Source organism: Podarcis bocagei, assembly GCF_964188305.1.
Source record: "Podarcis bocagei genome assembly, chromosome: 1".
Classification (NCBI taxonomy): Eukaryota; Metazoa; Chordata; class Lepidosauria; order Squamata; family Lacertidae; genus Podarcis; species Podarcis bocagei.
This window is the reverse complement of record NC_138125.1, coordinates 112,919,087-112,946,396: the sequence shown is the minus strand read 5'-3', so window position 1 is coordinate 112,946,396 and position 27,310 is coordinate 112,919,087. Positions and strand designations below refer to the sequence as shown.

The 27,310-nt window shown below is 40.8% G+C and overlaps 1 protein-coding gene across 4 annotated transcripts in view; it reads left to right on the top strand.

Moving 5' to 3' along the window:
• LOC308585946 (sodium channel protein type 1 subunit alpha) overlaps nucleotides 1-27,310 on the top strand; it is a 115,055-nt gene that overhangs the window by 80,534 nt on the left and 7,211 nt on the right. For 2 of the 4 annotated variants that reach the window (XM_081192064.1, XM_081192063.1), the window contains exons 8-22: nucleotides 740-803; nucleotides 1,438-1,579; nucleotides 1,757-1,963; nucleotides 2,499-2,798; nucleotides 4,552-4,932; nucleotides 6,423-6,555; nucleotides 8,546-8,784; nucleotides 10,365-10,538; nucleotides 11,389-11,745; nucleotides 12,298-12,774; nucleotides 13,387-13,504; nucleotides 14,495-14,649; nucleotides 15,300-15,473; nucleotides 16,817-16,939; nucleotides 24,689-24,970. In XM_081192064.1, coding sequence (XP_081048190.1) covers nucleotides 740-803; nucleotides 1,438-1,579; nucleotides 1,757-1,963; nucleotides 2,499-2,798; nucleotides 4,552-4,932; nucleotides 6,423-6,555; nucleotides 8,546-8,784; nucleotides 10,365-10,538; nucleotides 11,389-11,745; nucleotides 12,298-12,774; nucleotides 13,387-13,504; nucleotides 14,495-14,649; nucleotides 15,300-15,473; nucleotides 16,817-16,939; nucleotides 24,689-24,970 — 3,326 coding nt within the window. The remainder of the gene's footprint in view (nucleotides 1-739; nucleotides 804-1,437; nucleotides 1,580-1,756; nucleotides 1,964-2,498; nucleotides 2,799-4,551; nucleotides 4,933-6,422; nucleotides 6,556-8,545; nucleotides 8,785-10,364; nucleotides 10,539-11,388; nucleotides 11,746-12,297; nucleotides 12,775-13,386; nucleotides 13,505-14,494; nucleotides 14,650-15,299; nucleotides 15,474-16,816; nucleotides 16,940-24,688; nucleotides 24,971-27,310) is intronic. The other 2 variants (XM_081192066.1, XM_081192065.1) reach the window with 1 other exon arrangement.

Here is a 27,310-nt window from a genome sequence, read left to right as displayed (position 1 = left end):
ATAAGGCACCCCCTATTTTGGGGGACTCAGATTTAAGAAAATCCACCCTCAGCACTCTCCGTGTATAAGACGCCCCCTAATTTTGGGCATTATTTTTTAGGGGGGAAACCTAGTCTTATACACAGAAAAATACGGTATTTGTAGCCTATGGGATGGGTCAGGTCCCCAGATAGTTCTCAGGGAGTTCTTGGAGGATCTAAGAATCAGTTAGTGAGTTTCATTTTATGCTCTAAGGCACTCCATATTAAATTCTTATGTAACAATGAGCTGAAAAGTTGGCTAAATTCCTTATGCTTTCACTCAAGCTAGAGATCCATTAATTAGATTGAAGGGTAAATTTAACCACTTGCTGTCATGAGATGAACTTGGTGATGCCTCCATTTATTATGGGACAAAATAATGGAGCATCCTAAAGTCAATATTATTTGTGATGGCTCCAGTGACCCAGTTTTTCATTGTGCCTACTCTATAGAACTGGGACCTTTTTAACATCCAGCAAAGTTGTTGGTGTCCTCTTTTTATGTCTTCCCTCAATACCCTCGTTCTATTTGGACAGCCTCGTAAGATTACCCACCACCAACTGCCCTTTCCTTTTTCCACATTGGAATTGTTGGTGAAAGGGTTCCAAGAATGAAGCCACAAAGCAAAAAAATAAAAATAAAGATTATTATTATATATGATTCAAAATTGCTGGGTTATTTTCTCCTAATGTTTTGAAATATTTTTTTCCCCCAAACAGGTCATTTTTACTTTCTGGAAGGACAAAATGATGCATTGCTTTGTGGCAACAGTTCTGATGCAGGGTAAGACCACCTCCTACCATTAAGCTTTAAAAATACAAAGTAAAAAACAGGTTTTAACATTGTTGTGTACCTTATAATTGATAACTATAACCTGATATAGTGTATAGCTGGAGGGTAGCCAATATGGCACTTGCAAGATGTTTTTGAACCCCTTCACCCAATGTCTCTGGCCACTGGCCATGATGGTCAGGACTGGGGGAAGCTGGAAGTCCGAGAACATCCAAAAGGCACTGCATTGGCTACTCCTGAACTAGAGAATTGGATTTGATGTGCTCTGATTTAGGCTTCTTTTTAAATAATTTGATTGCGGTCATTGATTAAATATGTCGAATTGGAAATGGGAAGCAAGAGACCAAATTTTTTAAAAATGGGAAACCCAGACTTGAATCTTACCTTACTGGAGGATCCAATCCTCATCCTGAATGGATGTGAGGAAAGCAGATAGCTGGTAGTCCCAATGGAGCAAGAGGGGAGAGAAGGAACAAAAGGCAAGGAATTTGGGTTAGGAACTTCCGGTTCAGGGTAGGGCCTACCCACTCAGCTCTGCCCATATGTGTATCCATTGCAAAGTAGGCATTTCACTAGCTTTGATGACTGACTGTTTTTCAGCCTAACATCTTTTTTCCTTTTTCAGTCAATGTCCGGAAGGATACATGTGTATAAAAGCTGGTAGAAACCCAAACTATGGCTATACAAGCTTTGATACGTTTAGCTGGGCCTTCCTGTCTCTCTTTCGACTGATGACTCAGGACTTCTGGGAAAACCTTTATCAGCTGGTGAGAGAGGATAATTTTTGTGGCGAGAGCTTAACATATGCTGGTTTCAAAACAAAACCTGTCCAAGTAACCTGAGCACAAATATTGTATTGGCTTACAAGAGTCACACGGGGAAGGGTGTTGCAAACTCATATATTACTTTTTTTATATTAAAAGAAACCCTATTGTTTTCTCTAGACATTGCGAGCTGCCGGCAAAACGTACATGATCTTTTTTGTCCTGGTCATTTTCCTGGGCTCTTTCTACCTGATCAACTTGATCTTGGCTGTTGTTGCCATGGCCTATGATGAGCAGAACCAAGCCACCATGGAAGAAGCAGAGCAGAAGGAGGCTGAGTTCCAGCAAATGCTGGAGCAGCTGAAAAAACAACAGGAAGCAGCTCAGGTAGATTTCTGATGGGAAATAAGTGAACATAATAATTGAATAATTAAATGTATCATTTAGAAAACTGCCGAGCCTTAAAGGTGTTTTCTTCGTTTCAACTAGCTCCCCCAAAGATACTGTGAAGAGAAATCTACCTGATATTTTTGTCTGGTTTTTATGATATCTATTTCCTATTTAAGCCCTGCCCAGGTAGTTTGAGGGAAAGAGGGTACTATACTCCCTGGCCTGACCTTAACCTTAATTAGAGTATTGGGGGGGTAGTTGTATTGTTAGCTGCCTTGGCACCTTCAGGTGAAAAGTGAAGGTACACATTTTCTAAAATAAAATAAATGCATAAATAAAATTCGGTGCAGGTGCATGTAAGGAGGAGTATAAGGCACAAAAACGAATATGTATAAGGAAAAGAACCATTTTGATTTTATAAAACTAAATCTACGCTTGGACTTCTGTTATGGAGTTTTGAGTGTTTTAAGTTTAGAAACGCTGTTCTTTTCATGAGGCCAGCGAAATAAAACCCAAAAATGCTTTATGGCAGGCAGCGGCGACAGCAGCAGCGACGGCATCGGCTGAGTCAAAGGATCCGAGCGCAGGCGGCGGAGTAGGGGGGCTTTCTGAAAGTTCTTCTGAAGCGTCCAAGTTGAGTTCGAAGAGCGCCAAAGAGAGGAGAAACAGAAGGAAGAAAAGAAAACAAAGGGAACAATCTGGAGGAGAAGAAAAGGACGAAGATGAGTTTCATAGATCTGAATCTGAAGACAGCATTAGGAGAAAAGGTTGCCGGTTCTCTATTGAAGGGAACAGGCTAACACTAGAACGGAAACACTCTTCTCCCCACCAGGTATCTGAGTATTTCATTTCTCTGTCTTTTAGTAGTAACTGTAGTATATTGCCTTCTGGTATTGCTAATCTAAGAATGACCTCTTTTGCATGGCAGACTGCTTATAATTAAATTCAGTATATAAATGTGGTATACCCAGTACTTTTTTATATAAAAAACTTTTTAGGCGTACTCTCATTTTGACTCAAGAAAATCACCATTTTATAGTTCAAATCGGGGGAAATCAATACAGTAAAAAGTAAATGGACAAAATTATTATTTATTATTATTTATACCCTGCCCATCTGACTGGGTTTCCCCGGCCATTCTGGGCGGCTTCCAACAAAATATTAAAAAACAATAGTCCATCAAAAATTAAAAGCTTCCCTAAACAGGGCTGCCTTAAGATGTCTTCTGAATGTCAGGTAATTATTTATCTCTTTGACATCTGATGGGAGGGCGTTCCACAGGGTTGGTGCCACTACCGAGAAGGCCCTCTGCCTAGTTCCCTGTAACTTCACTTCTCTCAGTGTGGGAACCGCCAGAAGGCCCTCGGCGCTGGACCTCAGTGTCCGGGCAGAACAATGGGGGTGGAGACGCTCCTTCAGGTATACTGGACTGAGGCCATTTAGGGCTTTAAAGGTCAGCACCAACACTTTGAATTGTGCTCGGAAACGTACTGGGAGCCAATGTAGGTCTTTCAAGATCAGTGTTATGTGGTCTCAGCAGCCTCTCCCAGTCACCAGTCTAGCTGCCGCATTCTGGATTAGTTGTAGTTTCCGGGTCACCTTGAAAGATAGCCCCACATAGAGTACATTGCAGTAGTCAAAGCGAGAGATAACCAGAGCATGCACCACTCTGGCAAGACAGTCCACAGGCAGATAGGGTCTCAGCCTGTGTACCAGATGGAGCTGGTAAACAGCTGCCCTGGACACAGAATTGACCTGAACCTCCATGGACAGCTGTGAGTCCAAAATGACTCCCAGGCTGCGCCCCTGGTCTTCCAGGGGCACAGTTATCCCATTCAGGACCAGGGAGTCCTCCACACCTGCCCGCCTCCTGTCCCCCAAAACAGTACTTCTGTCTTGTCAGGATTCAACCTCAATCTGTTAGCCACCATCCATCCTCCAACCGCCTCCAGACACTCACACAGGACCTTCACCGCCTTCACTGGTTCTGATTTGAAAGAGAGGTAGAGCTGGGTATCATCCTCAAAGTACAAAGAACATGCATTACCTCATATTACACAGCTGACAGCTCACAGTAACTTCCACATTGGCGTGAGGTTGGGTGCACTAACATCTTCCCGATTCCTCTGCTTGCTCTTGGTGTCCATCGCCATCGGAGGTGGTAACAACGAAATTGACCAAACACTATGCTAGATTCCAACTCCTACTTTACACATTAAATGCTCGCTTCTGTCTGAGACTCAGGAAACACTGTGACAGGAAATGAGGCCATCATTGGGGGTAGCAACGGAACTGACGATTCACTGTGCTAGAGAAGAAACTAATTTTCGAAATAATTTTTAGTTTCTTCTCCCGTTAGATTCACAAAATGTTTAGGGGTGTGCATACCCCTGTGTCCCCCCAGAAAAAAAGCACTGGGTCTACCAATTTAATGTATAATAATGATAATAATAATATGGAACTCGACATGGTGTTTGAGAATCAACGGGTAAAGGGAGATGGGGATCTGTATTTTGCTTACCCTTTTTTGGACCTCTGTAGATACTCTATAGCTAACTGCCGTGTTCTCCTGTGTTTCTCTGCAGTCTTTGCTGAGCATGCGTGGCTCCCTGTTTTCCCCAAGGCGCAACAGCAGAACGAGCCTTTTCAGCTTCAGAGGTAGAGCAAAGGATATAGGATCAGAGAATGACTTTGCTGATGATGAACACAGCACATTTGAAGATAATGATAGCAGAAGAGATTCCCTTTTTGTGCCGCGCAGACATGGTGAACGGCGCAACAGTAACATTAGTCAGGCCAGTAGGTCATCCAGGATGCTGGCAGTGTTTCCAGTGAATGGGAAGATGCACAGCACTGTGGATTGCAATGGGGTGGTTTCCTTGGTTGGTGGACCATCTGTTCCTACATCGCCTGTTGGACAGCTTCTGCCAGAGGTGATAATAGATAAACCAGCTACTGATGACAATGTAAGGAAGTTTTAAATAGTTCAGGCATGGTGGCCTTTTCTTAATGCACCAGCCAGTGTGTCTACAGAATGGAATCCCTTGGGAATGATCCTTGGTTGGTCAAGCTGTGAATGCTCCTGCATCTTGTAATACCTTTTTATATATACTAACAAAATCAATTTAAAGCATAATTTTTGCAAAACAAGCAGTGGAGAGAGAAAGAAAAAATTGTCTGGAGAATGTGCAAAATATATTGCTTTGTGTGTTTTATATTCAGAAAACCTTGCTGGATCCTACATTTATCTGGCTATGAATTAATTGTATCTGGCCAGGTCCAATAAAAAAATCATCTTACTCCACAACTAAGAGGAAGTTATAACTTTTGGTACCATATGGATTCTGACACTGCCTTGGTTGTACATAAATTTGATTACATTCTGTCTCGTGAACATCATTACAACATACAAACAACGTGGCTAGAAGTTCTGGTTCCCCAAACATTGGTAAAATCACTCCAAAATTTCACTTTTTATATTTAGCATTTTCATGCATCTTTCAACCTGATGCTCCATTTTTGGCTGACAAAGTAAATATGATATTTAATTACCACATTGATGCACACACTTTTCAAATTACAAATATATGTGCACATATCTGCTGTCACATATACACACACTATATTTTTCTAGCTATCTCAATAAAAATTATAGGACTTTTCTGTGCTGATTTGGAGAAGCATGACAATGCTGGATTTTTAATTTTAATTTTAACATTTATTTTGATTTGGTTTGAATGAAAAGCTTGCTATCCATTTTAAATGCAGAAGATAAGCAAGTGACATGCCTTTTTTTTCTTTTTATTTCTCTCATTCTAATTTTTATTTATAACCTGGGATTTATGCTGTAATCCTATGTGTGGGAAACGCTCACAAGTAAACAATCTTAGGGTTACAGCTGTTGACTGATTAATTCCAATTCATTTCTTCTCCCACCAACTGTTCTCTTTAAAAGAGAAGTGTAAAAGGTTGTTTTACATAGATCGTGCACCTAGTATGTTGGGGGCGGTATTTCCCCATTTGGCAAAGTCTAGCATGCTCTCCAAGGCTGAATTCCTGCTCATCTTTACTTGGAAGCAAATCCCATTGAAATCAATGCATAGGTTGAAACGTATGGGTAAGTGGGACTTTGCAATGCTAATGAACATAAGCAAGGCAGTTTAAAACACAACGAGAACCCATGGGATGTTCCCTGAGAGTCATCTGAGAAGTATAACAATGAAGTAACTGAGATGAGGACAGCATGTTTCTTACAAATACTTTTAAGAGATTTTTTTAAAAACAAAAAAATACCAGGTTAATAATACAATAAATAACAAAGATTTGGCATGAATAATTAAGCGTAACTCAAAAGCATGACGCATGTATGCCTTCAGACTTAGACATTCTTCATATAAGCTGCCATGCTCAACCACTGGTTTCAGGATGATCTTATATTTCACTCTCTCTTTTGCAGGCCACAACCACAGAGACGGAAATGAAAAAAAGAAGATCAAGTTCTTTTCACGTTTCTATGGATTTTTTGGAAGACCCTACTCTAAGAGAGAGAGCAATGAGTATAGCTAGCATAATCACAAACACCATGGAAGGTATATACAGAGAAAGAGAGAGAGAGAGAGGGAGGGAGGTTCCTTCAAATGTACTAAACATGTTGCCCCAAACTACTCTGTAATGATTACCACTCTGTGGAATGCCAGGGTTAATGCACAAGATTGTGGTAGGTTACACTAGGCTTCCTCAGATTCTCGACAACCCAGCAGCAGAAATGTGAGAACACAGTTTGGAAATGTATGCTGGAAGAACAGATTATGAAACGGTGGGAAGGGGAAAGAAGGAAGTCCCAATTTCTGGTGAAACTAGAAGTCAGAAAGTTAAGCAACAGCAAAGGCATCTCAGAGGAGGGGTTTTGTAAAGGCAAAGGGTTGTGCACATGGAATTGGAATTGTCACCTTTTTTAAACAGGTGGAGTTATCACTGCTTTAAAAAAGCAAGTCTATTGCAAGGAAGTGTACCTTATGCCCTCCTGACAATGGCCGGATTCAGCATTGTGAGCTCAATTCAAGTTCCTAGTATTGACCTTTTAAGAATTCTAAGCACCTGTGATCCCCCACAGTACCTGAGGAATTCCATGTGGACATAATAGTCCTGCTGGCTTAGGTGAAAGGTTTACCTAGTCCAGCATTCCTTTTCCCATGGTGGCCGACCAGATGTCTCGGGGAAACTCAAAAGCAAGGCATGAGATCAATAGCCATATCTCGGCTGATGTTCCACAGCAATTGACATTCAATGGCATCATATTTTAGAACCTGTAGAAACCATTTTGCCATCGTGACTAGCAGCGATTGACAGACTTATCCTTCACAAATTTGTCCGCTCTCCTTTTGAAGCCTTCTGACCTGGAGGCCATTGCTGAGTTTTGTGGCGGTGAACTGTGCTGAAGAAATACTTCGCCTGTCTTGAAGCACCTGCTAGTTAGCGTTATGATGACTTTGGCTTCTAATATTATGTGGGAAGGGTGGGGCTTCTCCATCCACGTTCGCAACCCCCTGCATAATTTACTGTGTCTCCCTTATCTTCCATTTCTGTAAACAAAAAAGCACCAAACGTTGGCTATGTTCAGAAGACACACGAAGCCAAACCAGGACTTAGCATGAATGTGATAGCAATCCAGGAGATTGCAGTCACTTTGCTTCTCTCCAGACTTTTTTGGTCACTGTGGCCCAGCAGGTAAGCCAATTTTTGGCTTAGCTTGTTGTTTGACCTCAGGATCATGGAACAGGTCTCTCCTACAATCTGTAGCTAAGTTTGTAGTCATAGTTAAGTGGGAGAGAACTTAAATCGTGATCCTGGGTTCGGAAGAGACACTAGGCCAAACCTTGGTTTAGCTGTCATCCTGCCCTGAAATTAAAAAACAAACATACAGGGAAGAGCACAGCAGGCATGAGCTCCCCCTGAGCAGCAAGTAATTTTTCTGTGGACACTCTAAGCTGTATTCTGGCTTATTGTGATGTCAGGCCATTGTAACTTTCCATATAAGAGAGCTACTGTTCGTTTTGGTTATTCTTTTCTATACATTTTGCAGCCCTTTTTGAAATGTGGTGCTTCTCTGTGTCCATGTCTCCATGTTTTAAGAGAAGTTCATTCATTGAGGACATGGAGCAGTGATATATGCACTGCTATTTTCCTAGAAAAAGAAAAAGAGGTGCTGGAACTCCCCATGGACGCCTCTCTTGTTATTTTATAATGACAGTGGCTCCCACCTGATTTCCGGTGAGTTCCAGCTGGGGGGAAAGCCCTGGATATAGGTGTGTGTGTGTTGTGAGTGCTTGACTAGGCTATCCTCTTTTTTGTAGACTTTCTAAGTTCCCAGACACCATTTTTGAGATCGCACATGACTCAGCCTTTCATCTTTTCTTCTTATTTCTTTATCTCTGGACTCAGGTGGACCAGAGGAAGCAGAAACCAGAGAACCATCTCTCTCTCTCTCTTTGGTTTTGTCTTAGCCATGTTTGAGGTGGCATTTCCTGAATTAGGAAGAGTCAGCATGAAACAGTGTGGTCTTCTTTTTCTTTTTAACAGAACTTGAAGAGTCACGGCAGAAGTGCCCACCGTGTTGGTACAAGTTTGCAAACATTTTCTTGATCTGGGACTGCTGTCCATGTTGGCTGAAAGTAAAGCATTTTGTTAACATCGTGGTGATGGATCCATTTGTTGATCTTGCTATTACGATTTGCATTGTTTTAAATACCCTTTTCATGGCAATGGAACATTACCCAATGACAACTGAATTCAGTAATGTACTTTCTGTTGGGAACCTGGTAAGTCATCCATTGGATATTGCACAAGATAGTTAACTTTTGTTTGTTTATAAAGGCTAAGTTAAAAATTGCATTCCCCACCCCTTTAATAAAGAAACTAGTGGTGGAGAATGCTTGGATAGCTGTGTATGCCAACACAACATACAGGAGGTCTCATTTCGAACTCATATAACTTTGTCTTCATAAACCCTTTGATATAAAGTGGTTTTCTTCATTGTTCATTTTCAGTGTAGTGGCATTCTGAATTATCTAGATCAAAGGAGTATATGGTGGAAATATAATTACATAGCAGGACTTTCAAAAGCAGCAACAATGGCTACCCCTAATCACACTCCCAAAATGGCACCTCTGACCAGAATATATGAACAGAAAGATCTGTCTAGAATTCCACTTCTGAATTTAAAATTGTCTTCAAGATTAGGCGACATAGCTAACTTAAGTCATACTTGGAGTGGAACCACTGAAAGTATTGATTTCAGTGAGTCTACCTGGAATATGACTTAGCTGGACTCAGTCCTAGAAGTTTAATAATGTGATGACTGAAATCCATTGATGTTGACTACTGTAATGCCCTGCTTATTTTTCTGTTTTAGCTATTCTTATAGGGAAATATGCACAGTGTCTTCTGCCGCACTAGCACAATATTGCACTTGTGGCATTGGCACATTTGCCAATGATTGACTAAGCCACAGTTCTCTCAAGGATGGGGGGGGGAGGGGTAAATTAAGTCTGGTTCTCACAGTAATGTGAACCTACTTAATTTGCACTTCCTGAAACCATATACAGACTGAAACTCATCCATCCTTTGAAAACCACACTTGTCTGAATTTTGAGATGCAGCTCTCCAGTGAAATAACATGTACAAAAATGTGTGTGTTGTGGAAAGGGTGGATAAATGGCATGTATTATTAGTGAAAAAGCATGTACAAAATGCATCTGTGTTAGAAGAGAAATACATTGGAAATGTGACCTAACATGCTGACAAATTTTTTTGTGAGAAAATTTATGCGTGCAAATTGAATTTAAGATTGGAAAAATGAGAAAGTGAAATTGACAGATCTGCCCAACAAATGTATCCAGGGAACAAAGTTAGCAGCGAAATGTTCACAGTCTAGATTTGGAGAGAAGCAAAATCGGACAGTTTGGCTCAGATTCAAACTTTGCACAGCCCCCCCCCCCCCGGATTGAAGACCTGTCTGGGGAACGCTCATGGTTCTCCAAAAACAGGGAATCTAATGCCCAGAAAGGAAGATGAGAGTTGGAAAGAGACAAGACAGCTCAGTCATTTTCAGGGCAACCATCATAGATTATTGTTCCAACATTGTTAGGTTTGAACAGTGGCTCAAAGTACAGGTGACAGACATGGGAACGTTTTCCCTCAGGGCCATTTGCCATGTGCCAATGTGCTGTTGTGTATGCCCACATGCTGCTTTTAGAAAAATCAATGAAAGAATCCAGTACTAAAAGATGAATGAACAAAGATCTCCAAAAGCATTTGTAGGCATGCTTCATGTAGCCATGGTCATCTTCTGTATGTCTGCTGTAATTTTAAACTTCATGTATTTGTATTTCCCATTTAGGTTTTCACTGGAATCTTCACGGGAGAAATGTTTCTGAAACTAGTAGCCATGGATCCCTATTATTACTTCCAAGAAGGCTGGAACATTTTTGATGGCTTTATTGTCACCCTTAGTTTAGTTGAACTTGGCCTGGCAGACGTGGAAGGACTGTCAGTTCTTCGGTCTTTCAGATTGGTAAATTGTTTCAGCCCGATATGTCTAGCCGATGTTATTGTTTAATCATCTTATTTCCTTTTCTATGATTTTAGGAATTCTGAGAATCTAAAAATAAAAAATGCTGTAGAGCTATCTTAAATGGAAAACGTACATTATAAAAGACACAGTCCAGTGAAAGTTAGTCAGTACTAAATCCCATTGAAACCAATGATATGGCATGCATTTACTCAACAAGTTCCATGAGTTTCAGTGAGCTGTAGGGCCAAGATTCAAGTCAGATATTTAAACAAGGGTGTTTATTCTGGACACTTCGATTCTGGAGAGAAATTTGCAATGGGGTCCCTATCTGAAACCTCCCCTGGGTGTGGACTGGGGACCCATGGCAGGTTTCTGTTGAAAATGGGCTCCTGCAGCTGCTTTCTATTCCCAAAAATTGATGTTTACTGCAAACACTACCTATGAGGGAGCAAGGAGAAGCCAATTAAGAGACAATTTTTAAACTGAAAACTGATTTAGGGTCCTGATCTATATCAGGAGCATGTTCTGGATCAGAGTTTCAAAATGAATTGGTTAGCTTAACCACCCTTATTTAAAACATGTGACTAACATCTCATATTGTTTGGCCTAAGGAAGTGCGCACAAGTTTGCAGGCTTTCAGTGCAATTCTACAGAGAATTCATTTGAAATAAATTAGTTAAACAAGACTTAAATCTACATAATGTTTGAATCATGGCGTTACTAAAGCCCCATCAATTTCAGTGGAACTTAGTGGCACTTAACTCTTTTCGGAGTGGGCCACAAACTTTTTCACAAGTTTGTATTCACCCTTACAGACAACATTTGTCAATTTACCTTTTTTGTTTTCCAGCTCCGGGTTTTCAAATTGGCAAAATCCTGGCCGACGCTAAATATGCTGATCAAAATTATCGGCAACTCTGTGGGAGCTTTGGGAAATCTGACCTTGGTGTTGGCCATCATAGTCTTCATTTTTGCCGTGGTGGGCATGCAGCTGTTCGGCAAAAGCTACAAGGAATGTGTGTGCAAGATTGCAAAGGACTGTGAGCTTCCACGCTGGCACATGAACGACTTTTTCCACTCTTTCTTGATCGTGTTCCGAGTGCTTTGCGGAGAATGGATAGAAACCATGTGGGACTGTATGGAAGTTGCAGGTCAAGCCATGTGCCTTACAGTATTCATGATGGTTATGGTGATTGGAAATTTAGTGGTATGTAACTTAAAAAAATAAATCTAGATCTATACTGAGTCTAGAAAATAGCCTGGACTGTTTCATCAAAGCTCTTAAAACACATCCATTTACAGGGGAGGTTTTTCAGATAATCAGTGAACAAAGTGATCAAAGTTTCATATTCATTTTAACACTAGAAACAATTGGAAAGCGAAATCATAGTTACCAGTTTATCCCAAAAAATGTTTTTCTAGCATCCACTCTTCCTTCGCTTTATACGCTTTGGGGCCAATATAAAACCTTGCAATGACCTTGAGTAGGAATTGGCAAACAGTATCATGCCAAGCTGTGCAGACAGGAGAGGAGGAGAGCAGTGAATGGACTTACTAGTAGGCAGTTTTGCTGGGAGAGATGTCAGCCCTTAATCTCCTTCATAGTTGCCTACACTATGCATGAATCCCTTCTGAATCTACAATGCTAGGTTTATGTACCGGGCTGCAGGCCTTTATCTCAAACACGTTATTCCAGGGCAATACATAAACTGAGCAAAAATTAGGATCTTTTTCTCTCCCTCCCCTCCCTTTTGTTTAGGTACTGAATCTATTTTTGGCGTTGCTGCTGAGCTCATTTAGTGCAGACAACCTTGCTGCCACAGATGATGACAACGAAATGAACAATCTCCAGATTGCTGTGGCAAGAATAGATAGAGGAGTGGAATACATGAAAAGAAAAATCCGAGAATTCATCCAAAAGTCCTTCGTTAAAAAGCAGAAAGCTTTGGACGAAATCAAGCCCCTTGAGGAGCTAAATAAGAACAGCTGCATTTCTAACCATACTATTGAAATTGGTAAAGATCTGGATTATCTTAGGGATGTGAATGGAACCACAAGCGGCATAGGGACAGGGAGCAGTGTGGAAAAATACATCATTGATGAAAGTGATTACATGTCATTCATAAATAACCCAAGCCTGACTGTGACTGTGCCAATAGCTCTTGGAGAATCCGATTTTGAAAATTTAAATACAGAGGAGTTCAGCAGTGAATCAGATTTGGAAGAAAGCAAAGAGGTGAACCTTTAAATACTGTTAATCTACTTGATCTAGTAATAATAACAACAATCTATTTCTGTATTGCTTTTTAGGATTTAGCCAGTGTCAAATTAGAGGATTTTTATTATTATTTCATATAATTTATATCCCGCTTGGTTGCTTAAAAAAAAGACCTCCTTAAAGCCCTTCAAATGTAACAAAGAGCACCCATAATGACTTTTTGTCATCTACTTCATTGATATTGCTGCTGTAAATTGAATCACATGGTTTCAGTCCTGTGGCAATTTGTGTTGTTTGTGCAATTCCTAATCCAAGGGCAACTTTCATACAAATGACAATATATATAACATCTGATAAAAGTTACCAGAAACACTAGATACAGGTAGGTAGCCATGTTGGTTTGCTGTAGTTGAAACAAAATTAAAAAAAAATCCTTCCAGTAGCACCTTAGAGACCAACTTAAGTTTGTTATTGGTATGAGCTTTTGTGTGCATGCACACTTCTTCAGATACTGAACACTAATAAGCACTAATGAACTGTGAGCAGTCATGCAAGGAGTTTTGCAGACCTGAGTGTACTCTTGTATCAATGTTGTTGTTTTTCTCCACCTTTATTTTTTTTCTTTAACAGAAGCTAAATTCTTCTAGCTCATCCGAAGGAAGCACTGTTGATATTGGACTTCCTGCCGAAGAACAACCGGAAGTAGAACCCGAGGAAGCAGCTGAACCTGAAGCCTGCTTTACAGAAGGTCAATATTCAGAATCTGAAATGTTTGTGTGGCTTCTGGTTAGCTTTCTCGCTAGAAGAGATGAGCTGTGATGAAATGTGAGCCATCTGTGGGGTGGCTAATGCTTTTTTGGTTCAGAGCCACATTCTCTCTTGGCCAACCATCCTAGGCAGGGGGCACATATTCCCGTGGTGTGTCCACAGGACATAGTTGCAGACAGGCAGACATTTATATAAGCACCCACCCACACAAATTCAGCTGATGCATGCAATGGCGCAAAATTGTTAGGTGTGCAAAATTTCAACACAGTGCTGCCTCAGTACAACTGCGCACTTCTGTTGCTGGCTCTGCTGAAAATGGCTTCTCCATGCAAACCAGGAAGTGGCCTTTCCAGACAATTCTTATTTCTGCAGCTGCAAACTCCTAGGTGATACAGACACAGTTGAATGTGAATGTGTACTCTGTCCATTTCTCTCCTTCCCACCCCACTCCCTCCATGGTCCCAGGTGCTGGCAACCCACACTATGTCACTGGGTGTACGTAGATTGTCTGAGGAGAGGGTTAACATTTGCTGATGCCACTACAATCATGGAATCCTACCCGCCCCATATGGGGGGAGGGTTAGCCACCCCTGTTCTACAGGAAGTTAATATTCTTGCAGAAAGACCACAGCTTAATACAGTGATACCTTGGTTTACGAACTTAATCCATTCCAGAAGTCTGTTCTTAAACCAAAGTGTTCTTAAACCAAGGGGTGCTTTCCCAAAGCAGCGGGGGACTCAATTTGCACTCAAAAGGAAGCGGAACATGTTCTGCTTCCAAGGCAAAGCTCACAAACCAAAACACCTACTTCTGGGTTTGCAGCATCCTTAATCCAAGTTGTTCATTAACAAAGCTTTTCTTAAACCAAGGTACCACTGTAATTCAGATGTCACAGTGGGATATGTGAAAGTAATTAATATCAGGAGGGTTTTCCTTCTGTCTCCTCAAAAATCTAATTTATTATTTCAGGTTGCGTGAGAAGGTTCAAGTGCTGTGATGTCAGTGTAGAGGCCGGGAGAGGAAAACAATGGTGGAATCTTAGAAAAACCTGTTTCCGAATTGTTGAGCACAACTGGTTTGAAACCTTCATTGTCTTTATGATTCTTCTTAGCAGTGGTGCGCTGGTAAGTGAAAACAGAAGAGACGTTAAAAATAAATGTTACTTAAATATATATATATATATATATATTGCATAGCAGGTGCACTACATCACATTTCTGCTTTTGAAATTATGGAAACTGAATAATAATTTCACTTGTTGCTAGTTGTCTCTAGCACCCATGAAATATCTAATACAAGTGACAAATTCACTTTTGATTAAGACAAGCCACAGAGAGAAAATACGTTACCTAATGGAAGTACAGAGCAAATAGGAAATAAGTTGTATTATTTAGACTTCCTGCAGCTCACCCATTCACTGGTGTATGATATTAGTCTCTGCTGTCTACAGTTTGTGTTTTTATAAAGTAGGGAGGGGGAACAATTTCATAGATGTCTTGCAGATGGACTATTAAATGTTATGAGAATTCCAATATGGCCAAAAAATTGTACCGTGCTGCTTCTTTATATGAGGAAATCATTTGTGTTACAGAAATAGCAAGAATGGCAGGGGTGTATGGCGTTATCATTTATACCAGAGATAAAAGAGCGTCTCTAAAAGGGTTGCAAAAAGGTTTTTAAAATAAAGACTAGGAACAAAGTGAAAAGCAAACCAATCTTCCAGTCCTTCTACCATAATAAACAATAACACTAAACATTTGGGAACAATTTGCAGGCCTTTGAAGACATATACATTGAACAGAGGAAGACTATAAAGATCATTCTAGAATACGCTGACAAGGTCTTCACCTACATCTTCATTCTCGAGATGCTTCTGAAGTGGGTAGCATATGGATATCAAACATACTTCACTAATGCCTGGTGTTGGCTGGATTTCCTGATTGTTGATGTATGTACCCTAAGTGTTTTATTTATATATATGTTTGTATATATACAGATGTGGAGTGCTCATGTTTTTCAGGGTGCCAGCCAGTTAGCATTGACTTTTTCAAAACATATCCATACCACTTCAATTTCCCTTTCCCTTTCTCTCAAACAGCCAATCAACATTGTGCATGCACTGAGCATGCTCAGGACACACTGGCCTTCCCTCCCCACCCCCAAAAATATTTTTGTGCTTTTCCTAATATTGGGATTCCACACACCCCGCCCCCCCCCCGGCCTACTGATGCCTATCTCCTGTGTGTGGATTGTGCCATTTTGCATCGGGGTCCACTCTGAAAATGAGTTCACAATTAATATTAGATCCTTTGCAAATAATAATAATAATTACCATAAAAGATAAGCACATAACGGTGGAAGAACAATCACTCTAATATTGCCTTGGAATAGGCTATTAGCAAGTAGTGTATTGCTTTAAAACTTTAGAATGCATAATGTATTGGCATCGTATTAGCAAACTTCACAGAGTTCTACTATTGTGGATTTCATATCGGTGGTAGCCAACGTGGTACTCTCCAGATATGGGCTAAAACTTACATCACCCTTGACCATTGGCCATTCTGGCTGGGCCTGATGAAAATAGTGGTCCTAAATATCTGGGGACGGACGGACGGACAATACATTGGTTATCCCTATTCTACAGCAACACTTGGTAGTGACAAGTGCCAGCAGCTATTATGATTACAAATCATAACATCTGGAATGCCCTTTTGCATTTATTTATTTTTTAAAAAAACATTAAAATCTTGCATCATGAGAAAATGCAAATTAAATCTCAAAGAGAACAACATTTAAATTATATATTCACTTAAGAATATATACACATTGTGAAAAGTCAAACCAAACCTTTTTAAAAAAACGGATAATTCTCTCCAGCCTTACATATTTTACCGCAGAGAAAGATTTTCCAGGCTTTAACAATGAAATCGTGTTCCTGTATGGGACCCAACCTTGCACCTCAGTGGTCCTCCCAAAATAGCCAAAGTGTGTGTTTTTACCCCTTGTTGTATTGAAATATTCGTTCTTAGCTGTACTAGGCCCTGTTACACATTTCCAGAGTCAACTGAGAAACCCATTTTGACCACTGCAACCCATTCGCCCAACTTTCATATGGTGAGCTAATGTATGAATTAAAGGTCCAAAGTTGGCACAGGATGTACTGGATGATGTGCTTCTGAGCGCTTATAGTCCTGTGATTCCTTCAAACTCTACAGTCCTGAATCTACAAAGCCTTATAGCATAATATAATGCAAAGTGGCAATTTTTCTTTTTCTTATTTTTTTTTAACAGGTATCATTGGTTAGCTTAACAGCAAATGCATTGGGTTACTCAGAACTTGGAGCCATCAAATCCCTTAGGACACTGAGAGCTCTGAGACCTTTACGGGCCTTGTCAAGATTTGAAGGGATGAGGGTAAGATGAAATGAGAGAAAAGTCTGCCAGACATAAAACGCATGCCTAAATGTAAGGAATGTTCTGTGCATGCCTTTGTGAGGAATGACATAACCATGCAGAAATGCTGCCCTTTCATTCTATTGCACATTTATCAGTAATAGATAAGCAGAAAGCTTCATTAGCAAACCTTAACCCTTTATTCAGTACCACGCATAAGCTGTGTGCATTTATATTACTTTACTTTCTAGCCGATTTGAGGAGTTTGTCAGATTTGCTAATAGTGATTTGAAAGGTGAGTTGATGCTGTGTCATTTTGTTTCTGATAAATTAAATATTTTTTACTTCATTATCTAGTTTACACAGCTTGTTGAAAGGGTGTGCTGCTTTCATAAATCCAGATCTGTAAGCTCTCTTGCTAGTTAAATTAACGGAGAATTAATTTATTCCCACTGAAATTAATGGCTTCAGTTTAGAATTTCATTCAGTAGGTCAAATTTGATTACTATCAGGTCTCCATATAGGTCTCTGTCCCTCTGTCTTTCCCTCTCTCAGTTTTTGACAATGAACTACTTAAACCTAGTGGCATACAAGGACAACTAGTAATCATACCATGTAGACAACTCAGTAAGATTTAATTTTTTTATGGTCTCACTGATTGGACTAAACTTGCTTACGTGACTAATTTAACCAGACAACTCAATGGATTATTTTTCTTTCTTTTTCACAATAGCTAATAATTTCCAAAACAGTTAAAGTAATTCCAGCAATCCCCCAGCATTATCTACACAAATCATGCAGTGTTACATGTTTTCTTTCTGGGGTAAGTCAGGACCACTGCTTAACATTTATCTGGGAAAAGTTCCTTACCGCACTATACCCCTGTTTTCTTCTGTTCCTTAAAGTTACCGGGTGAATTTGTGCCTGTGTTGAAGTCACCAGCAAAACTCCAAAGACTTCCGTTAAAAACATTCATTTACACTCCCTATACAACCTGATCAAAACTGCATGTTGTTCAAACCTGTTATTTTTAGAGAATGCTTTTTTTTGCCACTTCATGGAAACATAAGAGGAAACAGCTTTTGAATAAGGATAAAAGAAAACCTTTCTAGTGAGATGGGCAGCCGATAACATAACATGCTGTCTAATTACTCATGAGATGTAAAAGCCACATCAGTACCATGAAACAAAATTCTGAATACTGGAGCTCAGTTCCTCAAATTGTATCCATCAGGTTGCATATATTTTCTTCAAAATTTCTAAGAAGAAATATTGTAAATTGAAACTGACTCGATACATGAATTTCAGGTGCATCTAACCACCCCTTAATTTCAACAAATCCTTTTAAACAAGAAATTCATGAATTGAGAAGTCAGCAGTGGAATAGGGTAAGAGCTGGTCAATTGCTGTAGTGTTCACGAACATTCATTCAGTTTTTTAACTGACTGTTTGGTTTATCCATGTTCATACTTCTTTTTATTTACTATTCATGAACATTCTTGCAAATATGTTTTTGTTGGCACAAATGTTTGGGGAACTGTTGTCCTTTGTACTCATTCCTAAGTAATCTACAAGAATAGCAATGCTGCTAAATGTTCATGTAATACGAGTACCAAGAATATGGCGACCTGAAAATAAATAAATTTCAAAATTTCTGGTTCATATGAATAAGGAATATGATTATACTAGGTTTCATTTTTCCATTCACAATCTCCGTTGCGATTTTTCTCTTTAATGATATTTAAAAGGAACCAAGGAGTCGTGTACACAACAGTGTCAGTTTTTCACAATTTCCTGTGCATGTTCTCCCACTTAAAGGCTCTCTCTCATTAAGCCAAAGAACAAAATAAGCAACATATGGCTGATAATTCAAAGTCAATTATAAACAGATTAAATGGATTAAGGGCACAAACAACTTGAACAGTAAACATTATCTGTCCAAAGCACTTGGCCCAAATTTAGAAATCAGTGTGTCCATTCACAGAAATTCACAGAAATCAGTGTGTCTGTTAATGAATGATTCGTGAACAGGAAAAAAAAAATCCCAGACATAAAACCTGACCAGCTCTCAAAGGAGTCACTGAACTGCACTCTTTTGAGACAGTTTTCATTTCAGCAACTTCATTTTGTGGGGACAGGCAAAGGCAGGATTGGGTTGGTGGCACAGAAATGATGAATGAAAATCATTAATGCCTCCTTGCTTTCTTCCATGATAACTGCAGCACTGAACTAGTGCCAATGCAGTGCTTCCATATAGAGACAGAATATTACAAGCAAGTCATTCTGACATTGCAAATGAGTCATGGGCACCAGGTTTTCTTCTTAGTCTACTGGATGTTCTGCAGAAAGTGTAAATCTGGATTAAATGGGTGGGGGGGAGAGACATATGAGCAGATATTTTGATGCTATGTTGAAGAAACCTGCATGCGTGATCAGTAGAGGGCTACCTCGGAAGTCGAACAAAATCCATTCCGGAAGTCCATTTGACTTCCAAAACGTTCAGAAACCAAGGTGCGGCTTCCGATTGGCTGCATTCCTCCAGCCAATCAGAAGCCACAAAAGTCGCGTCAGACGTTTGGTTTCCAAAGAACGTTCACAAACTGGAACACTCACTTCTGAATTTGGGGCGTTTGGGAGCCAAAGCGTTCGACTTGCAAGGCGTTTGGGATCCAAGGTATGACTGTACTGATCCCACAATAAACAGCTGTCTCGAAGCACTCTGGGCCCAATAGCATGCTTCACAAAATTTGTTATAATATCTTTCTATGTTTGGCATTGCTAATCTTCCACAGGGACTCCAAACCTTCTCCAGTAGTATCTGCTATTGGTCTTCTGGGACTTCCATTCTCAGCATGACTCAAATAATACCAGGTTTTTCTGACAAGCCGTGTTCAGAGTCTGGTGCTGAACTGGGAATTCATGACCTCTGACTGAAGCAGCCAAAGAGCCAAATGGGGTTAGAGGCTACTTTGGAGTGAAAGATGACAAGCACTGCATCTTGATTTGAGGATAGTTTAGAGAGATGAAAACTGTTACAGAATTAAAGGCCAGTCTTGTGAGGGAAAGAAGGCATCATAAACAAGACCTTTAGTTAACCACTTTGTAGTCTAGTTGGCGATAAAAAATACTGTTCAGATTTAAATGAAACTGAGGTCAAGCATCAACTGTCTTTTTTTTAATGTGTTATTTAAAAAATGGTTTTGTTTAATTGACTGGTGGAATAGACCACACCAAATTTTAAAGCAGCTTGCAAAAAAAACGCAAAAAACCCCACATGAAATCAGAACCTAAAATTCTGACCTGTTGTTCTTACCTATCAAGTTTGGGTTTTCACATATTTGTATCATTATACTTAAATGTGGAGCTTTAAATTAACTTCATATGATTTCTCTGTTCGAAATTTGGTAAAATTATTCCTGTGCGGAAGAAAAATCCAAGACCTAAGGACAACGTAAGTCTGTGAAGTATAACAACTATTTTAACATGCACAACAGGGACAGGGGAATTATTTATCAAAGTAAGCGTTTAAAATATGCAAGGCTGTTGTGTTATTGTGAGAACTGTTTAAATATATTCAAAAGTAAATTTAAACCATCCTAACTCCACAGATGTGCTGGAAGGCAAAGTAAATAATCGCTTTTATGTGAATTAAATCTGTCACAGATTGGAAGCTATATTCTAATCTCAGTGCATGTAGATCAATGCTTATAACTACATGCAAAGTGAGATTTGAATATATCCATTGCTTTATATTTACCATTTTTAAAACTCCCTGTAATGTAATGATCTTGCAGTAGTTCAAAATATGTAAAGCATGTGTTTATGTGTAAACTCACTGAAAGAGAGCATGTTACGCCGTGCTTGATGTATTTTTCTTAGAGCAGTAAAGCGGAAAAGGAGTTTTTAAAAATTAATCCACCTTGCAGTTTTAGTTTTGCATGTCTTATGCACATTTCTGGCTGATTGCTTTAAAGTGATATCATATTTCAAATTTCCAGTCCAGTTTCCGAGACAGCAACATGAAAAGCAAATTGGTATCTTTATTCTGTACAATTCAGAAGATATGCTTAAAAATGCCTCTTACATTGATGCAGTAATAACTCTTTTTACAATTGACAGAATCAGAAACATGTTTTCCATTTCTCCAGGTCTAATTACTGAATTATCTTTGCATAGCCAATTTATTTTTATGGGTGAGGTGGACAGCTAATTCCTCCTTCAATCCTTCTGCAGTAATTAATTACTTTTCGCAGCTTGATTGTTTCACACAGCTTTCGCCCCTAGATTGTTTCATTCTATAAGGCCAGAAATAATGACAAGAGAGAAACATTAACAAAGGCTAAAATCAATGGGTTGGAGTCAAAGGTGGAGTTCTGGTCATGGAAGGGTTATTCAAACTCCAAAGTAGAATGCTATCTAAGACTGAAATACACCAGGAATGGCTAACTTATGGCTCTCTAAATGTTGATGGACTCCAGCTCCCATCATCCTTGACTTTTGACCATGCTGGTTGGACCTGATGGGAGTTGGAGTCCAGCAGCACTGCAGGGCCAGAACTTCCCCACCCCTGCCAACACATTTGTTCTGAAATGATGAGCATTTCAAGTGAATTTTGTTAAGGCTGAAGAAAAATTCATATACTTGAGATTTAACCAGTTCTGTGACTTTATTTATATCAAACTGTCTCCTTGTGAGAAAGAAAAGAGAATAAACAAACGTTCAGCTCCAAAATATCCCCTGACCAAAAGCCCTCTAAATGCCAAGCATTATGTTCCACCATAATGCGATAATTCAGTCGCCATGCCAACTCCTCCCTTTCCCCTGATTTTTACTGCCATGCAAACTACCTGTACTGTAACCTTCCAATTTACATGTTGGGGTTCCACCTTATAGGACAAAGCTTTATCCTGAAAGGAGAACCTGCAGCAGAATACTGTAGTGTGAAATGCTCCTGCTCAGGCTTTCAGCCAGCCATTCCCTCTTCCAGGATACTCTATTCCACTCACCACAGTTAATAATAATAATAATAATAATAATAATTTATTTATACCCCGCCCATCTGGCTGGGTTTCCCCAGCCACTCTGGGCGGCTTCCAACTGAACACTAAAATACAATAACCTATTAAACATTAAAAACTTCCCTAAACAGGGCTGCCTTCAGATGACTTCTAAAAGTTTGGTAGTTGTTTTTCTCTTTGACATCTGGTGGGAGGGCGTTCCACAGGGCGGGCACCACTACCGAGAAGTTTTCCATTTCCTCCCAACATTCTGTGCCCACTGAGCATGCTCAGTCTTCAATACACTGTCAGGGGCCCCCTCCTTTTATAGTTTTTCCCTAAATAATTTCTTACTTCTGCTAATCTTGGGTCCCCCCCCCCCAAAAAAAACCACATCTTGTGTGTGGATGGTGCTGTTTTGCCTATGTAAGGATAGGCACTTGGGGAATGAGCTTGCTATTAGTATATCATGTTCTATTTAACCATCAGCTAGGCAAGATGGCCCCATAGTCACATGAGTTCCCCACAGCACTGCTCAAGGTTTAGGAGAGCAGCAAGGAGGCTGTCACCTTAGGAGGCAGGGCCTGCCTTCGAGAGCACTCATCCTTCATTCCCTATGGCCGCTGCCAGCTGCACAACTTAAGCACTGGGGTACAGCAAAAAGAGCCTAGAATGCTGTTTCCAAAATAACCACAGCATGCGGCTATATGGGAAGTGGTGTTGGGAGAAGGGGCATGACCTAACCCTGAACGCTTTTGAGAGAAAGGAAACCTTGCTGCAGCGTAGTTAGCCAGGCTTGAAGCAAAATCATTTCAAAGCACTGCCATGCACAACTTTCTAAGTTGGGAAAGGAGTTTTCTAAGCAGCTGTGTGAGCTCCAAGGACACCCCCCCCCGAAGTTAATAACTTGTGTTTGGACTGGGTTCTGAGGGCCTGCCCTGGTTGTTCCTTGGTATTTTTACAGTCAGCAAGGCTTTGCAAAAACCGCAACACAGTTTGCGCATCACATTGTGGTCAAACCTTTGTTGAAATGAACCATGGCTTATGTGTAACGAGCTAACGGATGCTGCTAAAATCCCAAGCGTTTCTCCTCTTCTGCTGCCGTGCTGCCGGGAAACGAAGCCTAGGCAGGGTTGCAATCAAACCTGGGCTCACAGTGGTTTGTTTCTCTCTAAAGAAACCGCAAGTGGTAACCAAGGATTGTTTTTGGCAAGCTTGTTTCCCAGCACTGCACCAGAACACTGCACATTTGCAGCAAACTGTGGTTTTATTTTAACGATGGTTTAACGAGACTTGCAAACCAGGCCTCTAGTGCTCACTCCTCTGAAGGTGATTGATGCTGGGAACATGCATTTAAAAACTCACTAACTGTAAACAAAGCGCATATCTCCCTGATCCAGTTACAGGCTTTTTCTGCATGCGTATCCCTCCCTGGATATGAAGCCACAAATAGGTCCTGCTTGTGCAGTTCTGCTGCTCAATCTATCAATCTATGGATTGTGGACTGTGCATGAAGAGCCCTCTTGGGGGAAAAGTTAAATCCCATCAATTAGAAAAAGGGTGGTGGTCAGGAACCCTCTCTCTCTTTCTCTGCCAAAGACCCCATCAGTAGGATTTGGGTTTTTGGAGAGGGTTCCTCAAATAAAGTTGTGGTTGTTCTGTGCCTACATGTTGGAGTACAGCCATGCTAATTAATGCTGAAAAGGAAGTGTATTCCACATTTAAATATTAATAACCTCTCCACCATCCCCATCCCCCCCAAAACAGTATAGCAGTTTTGGGGAGGAAAGAAAACTTGGGTTGGATCTATAGGTGCCATTCTGTTTCTAGAAGGTCCTTTGAGCCAACAGGGGCTCCCACTAACATAAGGTGGAGAGTGAACATTCACAGATTCCCCCCAGTCCGCCCCCTTGGACCCCCGGAGCAGATATCTAGGGGACTGCAGAGGGAGTGACCTTTCCACGAGTGGAACTCCACTCAAGGGATCTTAGGCTCGTTAACATCTTAGCTTTCTTGATAGCATTCTTCCCAGTCATGTTTTATTAGATAAACTTACAGATATATTGCAGTCAATAAAGTAAGGTGTTTCTTGATTTAGTCAAGGAGTCCATTGTGTTTAAATGTTTTTGATACTTTCATTAAACAACTAGCTATAAGGACATACGAATTTTTCATTTATTCATTTTTAAACAAAATGTTTAAACTGAAAATAGATTCATTTTCTCAATAAAGACTGGAGCTTGAAATAAACTATGTGATTATTTAAATAAGCACATATTGCAAAACTGTCTGGCTTTCTTCTGCAAAGAAATTAATCTTTGTAATAATAATGCATGGTTAACTGTACAAGATATATATATATATACTAATCTTGACTAATTCTCTTTGATAACATTATTGACATTTTGTGTTTTTAGTTTTAAAGAAATTATACAGTCATTTCAGTTTATATTTTAATTTTTTGTATTAGTATTTTAACATATATCTCTTTTTTTACAGAGATCAACAATCTTCATGTTACTATTATCAGGTTTTTTTAGTTTTTACTTTTATTTAAGTATTTTAGTTTTCTCATCTTTGATGTTGTTGCATATGTGAAAGTTTTCTTTAAAATAGGGACTCTGTTGCAATCAAAATTGTGATTAGCAATTTAATAATTCACTCTAAAAAATAAAATAAAACAGAAAAATTATGCATTGGTGCAACAGAGTGATTATGTTATTGCTGTAAGTATTCTTATACTCTTTTTCCCCCTCCTGTATTTGTGTATTAGGTGGTTGTGAATGCCCTTCTAGGAGCGATTCCATCCATTATGAACGTGCTTCTCGTTTGTCTTATATTCTGGCTAATTTTCAGCATCATGGGAGTAAACTTGTTTGCTGGCAAGTTCTACCACTGCATTAATACCACAACTGGTGACATGTTCACAATCGAAGAAGTTTTCAATCAGACTCAGTGTGAGGAGCTCATACAAAGAAATGAATCCGCCAGATGGAAAAACGTGAAAGTTAACTTTGATAATGTGGGATTTGGGTATCTTTCTTTACTGCAAGTAGTAAGTGAACACTCTTTACAGACTACTTCTTGTTTACTTAGTGTACAATAAAAAGTTGGTTCAACTATTTTGTCACTTACAGTCTGATCAGGCTCATAGGAATTTGCTAGGAATTCGGTGGTAAGAGGGTCATGGAATCACTGTAGACTGCCAGAATATAAAATGAAGGTAGCCTAAAATGTTACTTTGAGGCTGTGGGACTAGGTCTCGGGAGAGCCAGTTTCACCTTCTGGGCACTCATTAGCTATTTGCCAACTCTCAAACTAACCTACCTCACAGTGAGCATAAAAGTGGAAAAGACGCATACACCATCTTCAGCTTCTTGGAGGAAAGTGATATATTTATGATATGATATGATGTCTATTCAGAAGTCAGTCCCATTTAGTATAGAATTGTAGACCCTCCCAGGAGCATAGCGTGGGTTGCCAGTGCCAGAGCCATCTGCGTCACCCAGAAGATCACAGCTGCCGAGATAAGAAAAGAAGAGTTGTCCTGTTGTCTGGGGAGGTCACTTCCTGGTTTGCATGGGGAAGCCGTTTTCAATGGAGCCCAGCAACAGAAGTGCGCAGCTGTACTGAGGCAGCACCTGGTGTTGAAATTTTGTGTCCCTAACCATTTAGCATCCGGGGCAACCACCCCTTTGCCCTCCGTGCGCTATGCCACTGGTCCCACCTTTTATTCTGCATAGCCCTACCCAGGGTTTTATTTCTTGGTCAAGCTACAAGGTGATGCTCAAGTATGCTGCTAAAGAATCTTAGGAAACATCCTTCATAGAGAGAGCTGACATGCATAATTCTCCTAGTCATTTATTTAGATTAGTGCTTTGTAGCTGGGATCATCTGAACAAGGACTAGAAGTATAAACGCTAGTGGCACTGGTTAAGAATAAAAATTGTCCTTGAATTTTTGTGAAATCAGTGAATATGGTTGGATAGTATATAACAAGAAGCTGACATTTCTTTAAAAAACACCAGTCCTTTAAGTATAGTTCTTTAGAGTGTTATAACTGCTCACCAACCTACAATAAATAAATACAGTGGTACCTCGCAAGACGAATGCCTCGCAAGACGGAAAACCCGCAAGACGAAAGGGTTTTCTGTTTTGGAGGCGCTTCACAAGACGAATTTCCCTATGGGCTTGCTTCGCAAGAAGAAAGCCCATAGGGAAATCTCCGGGGACCTCTTTTAAATGCTGATGCTGGGGAGCAAAGCCTTTCCCCCCCCCCTCCGGCCTTCAGAAGAGGTCCAGGAAGGCCGGCGGGGGCCGAAAGGCTTTGCTCCCCACCGCCAGCATTTTAAAAGCAGTCCGGGATAGCAGGGAAGCGCTTCCCGCTATCGCGGACGGCTTTTGAAGGCAGGCGGGGGGGAGCAAAGACTTTCGCCCCCCCCCGCCCGCCTTCAGAAGAGGTCCTGGACCTCTTCTGAAGGCGGACGGGGGACGAAAGTCTTTGCTCCCCCCTGCCTGCCTTCGCGGGAGAGCGGAGAAAGGCAGCGCGTTTCTCCGCTGTCCCGGACGGCTTTTGAAGGCAGGCGGTGGGGAGCAAAGACTTTTGCCCCCTGCCCGCCTTCAGAAGAGGTCCAGGACCTCTTCTGAAGGCGGGTGGGGGGCGAAAGTCTTTGCTCCCCCCTGCCTGCCTTCCCGGGAGAGCAGAGAAAGGCAGCACGTTTCTCCGCTGTCCCGGACGGCTTTGGAAGGCAGGCGGTGGGGAGCAAAGACTTTTGCCCCCTGCCCGCCTTCAGAAGACGTCCAGGACCTCTTCTGAAGGCGGGCGGGGGGCAAAAGTCTTTGTCCCCCCTGCCTGCCTTCCCAGGGGCTTTTACATCGCCCCGGTCAGCGGAGAAGTCCTCCGCTGTCCCGGGCGATTTTAAAATGCTGGGGGTGGGAAGAAAAGCCCTTGTCCCCCCCCCCAGCCTTCAGAAGAGGTCGGGGGACAGACTGTCCCCGGACCTGGTCTGAAGGCGGTTTCCATAGGAATGCATTAATTGATTTTCAATGCATTCCTATGGGAAACCGTGCATCGCAAGACGAAAAACTCGCAAGAAGAAAAAACTTGCGGAACGAATTAATTTCGTCTTGCGAGGCACCACTGTAAATGGGGCATCTGGATTTCCTTCTTTGGTAGCATGGACTCTTCTGCATTAGAACGGGCAATGGGCATGTAGGTGAGAACAATTATCCCACCTACAGGGGAGTCAGTCCCATTGAACACTGTGAGTGGAATCCAGCATGTTGCTAAGGAAATCGTTCTATCCCTGCAAGGATTTCTGCTTGCACAGCAAGTTAATTAACATGCATAATAAGCAGGGGTGTCAACTTGAATAAAATATTTGAAGTGGGGCAG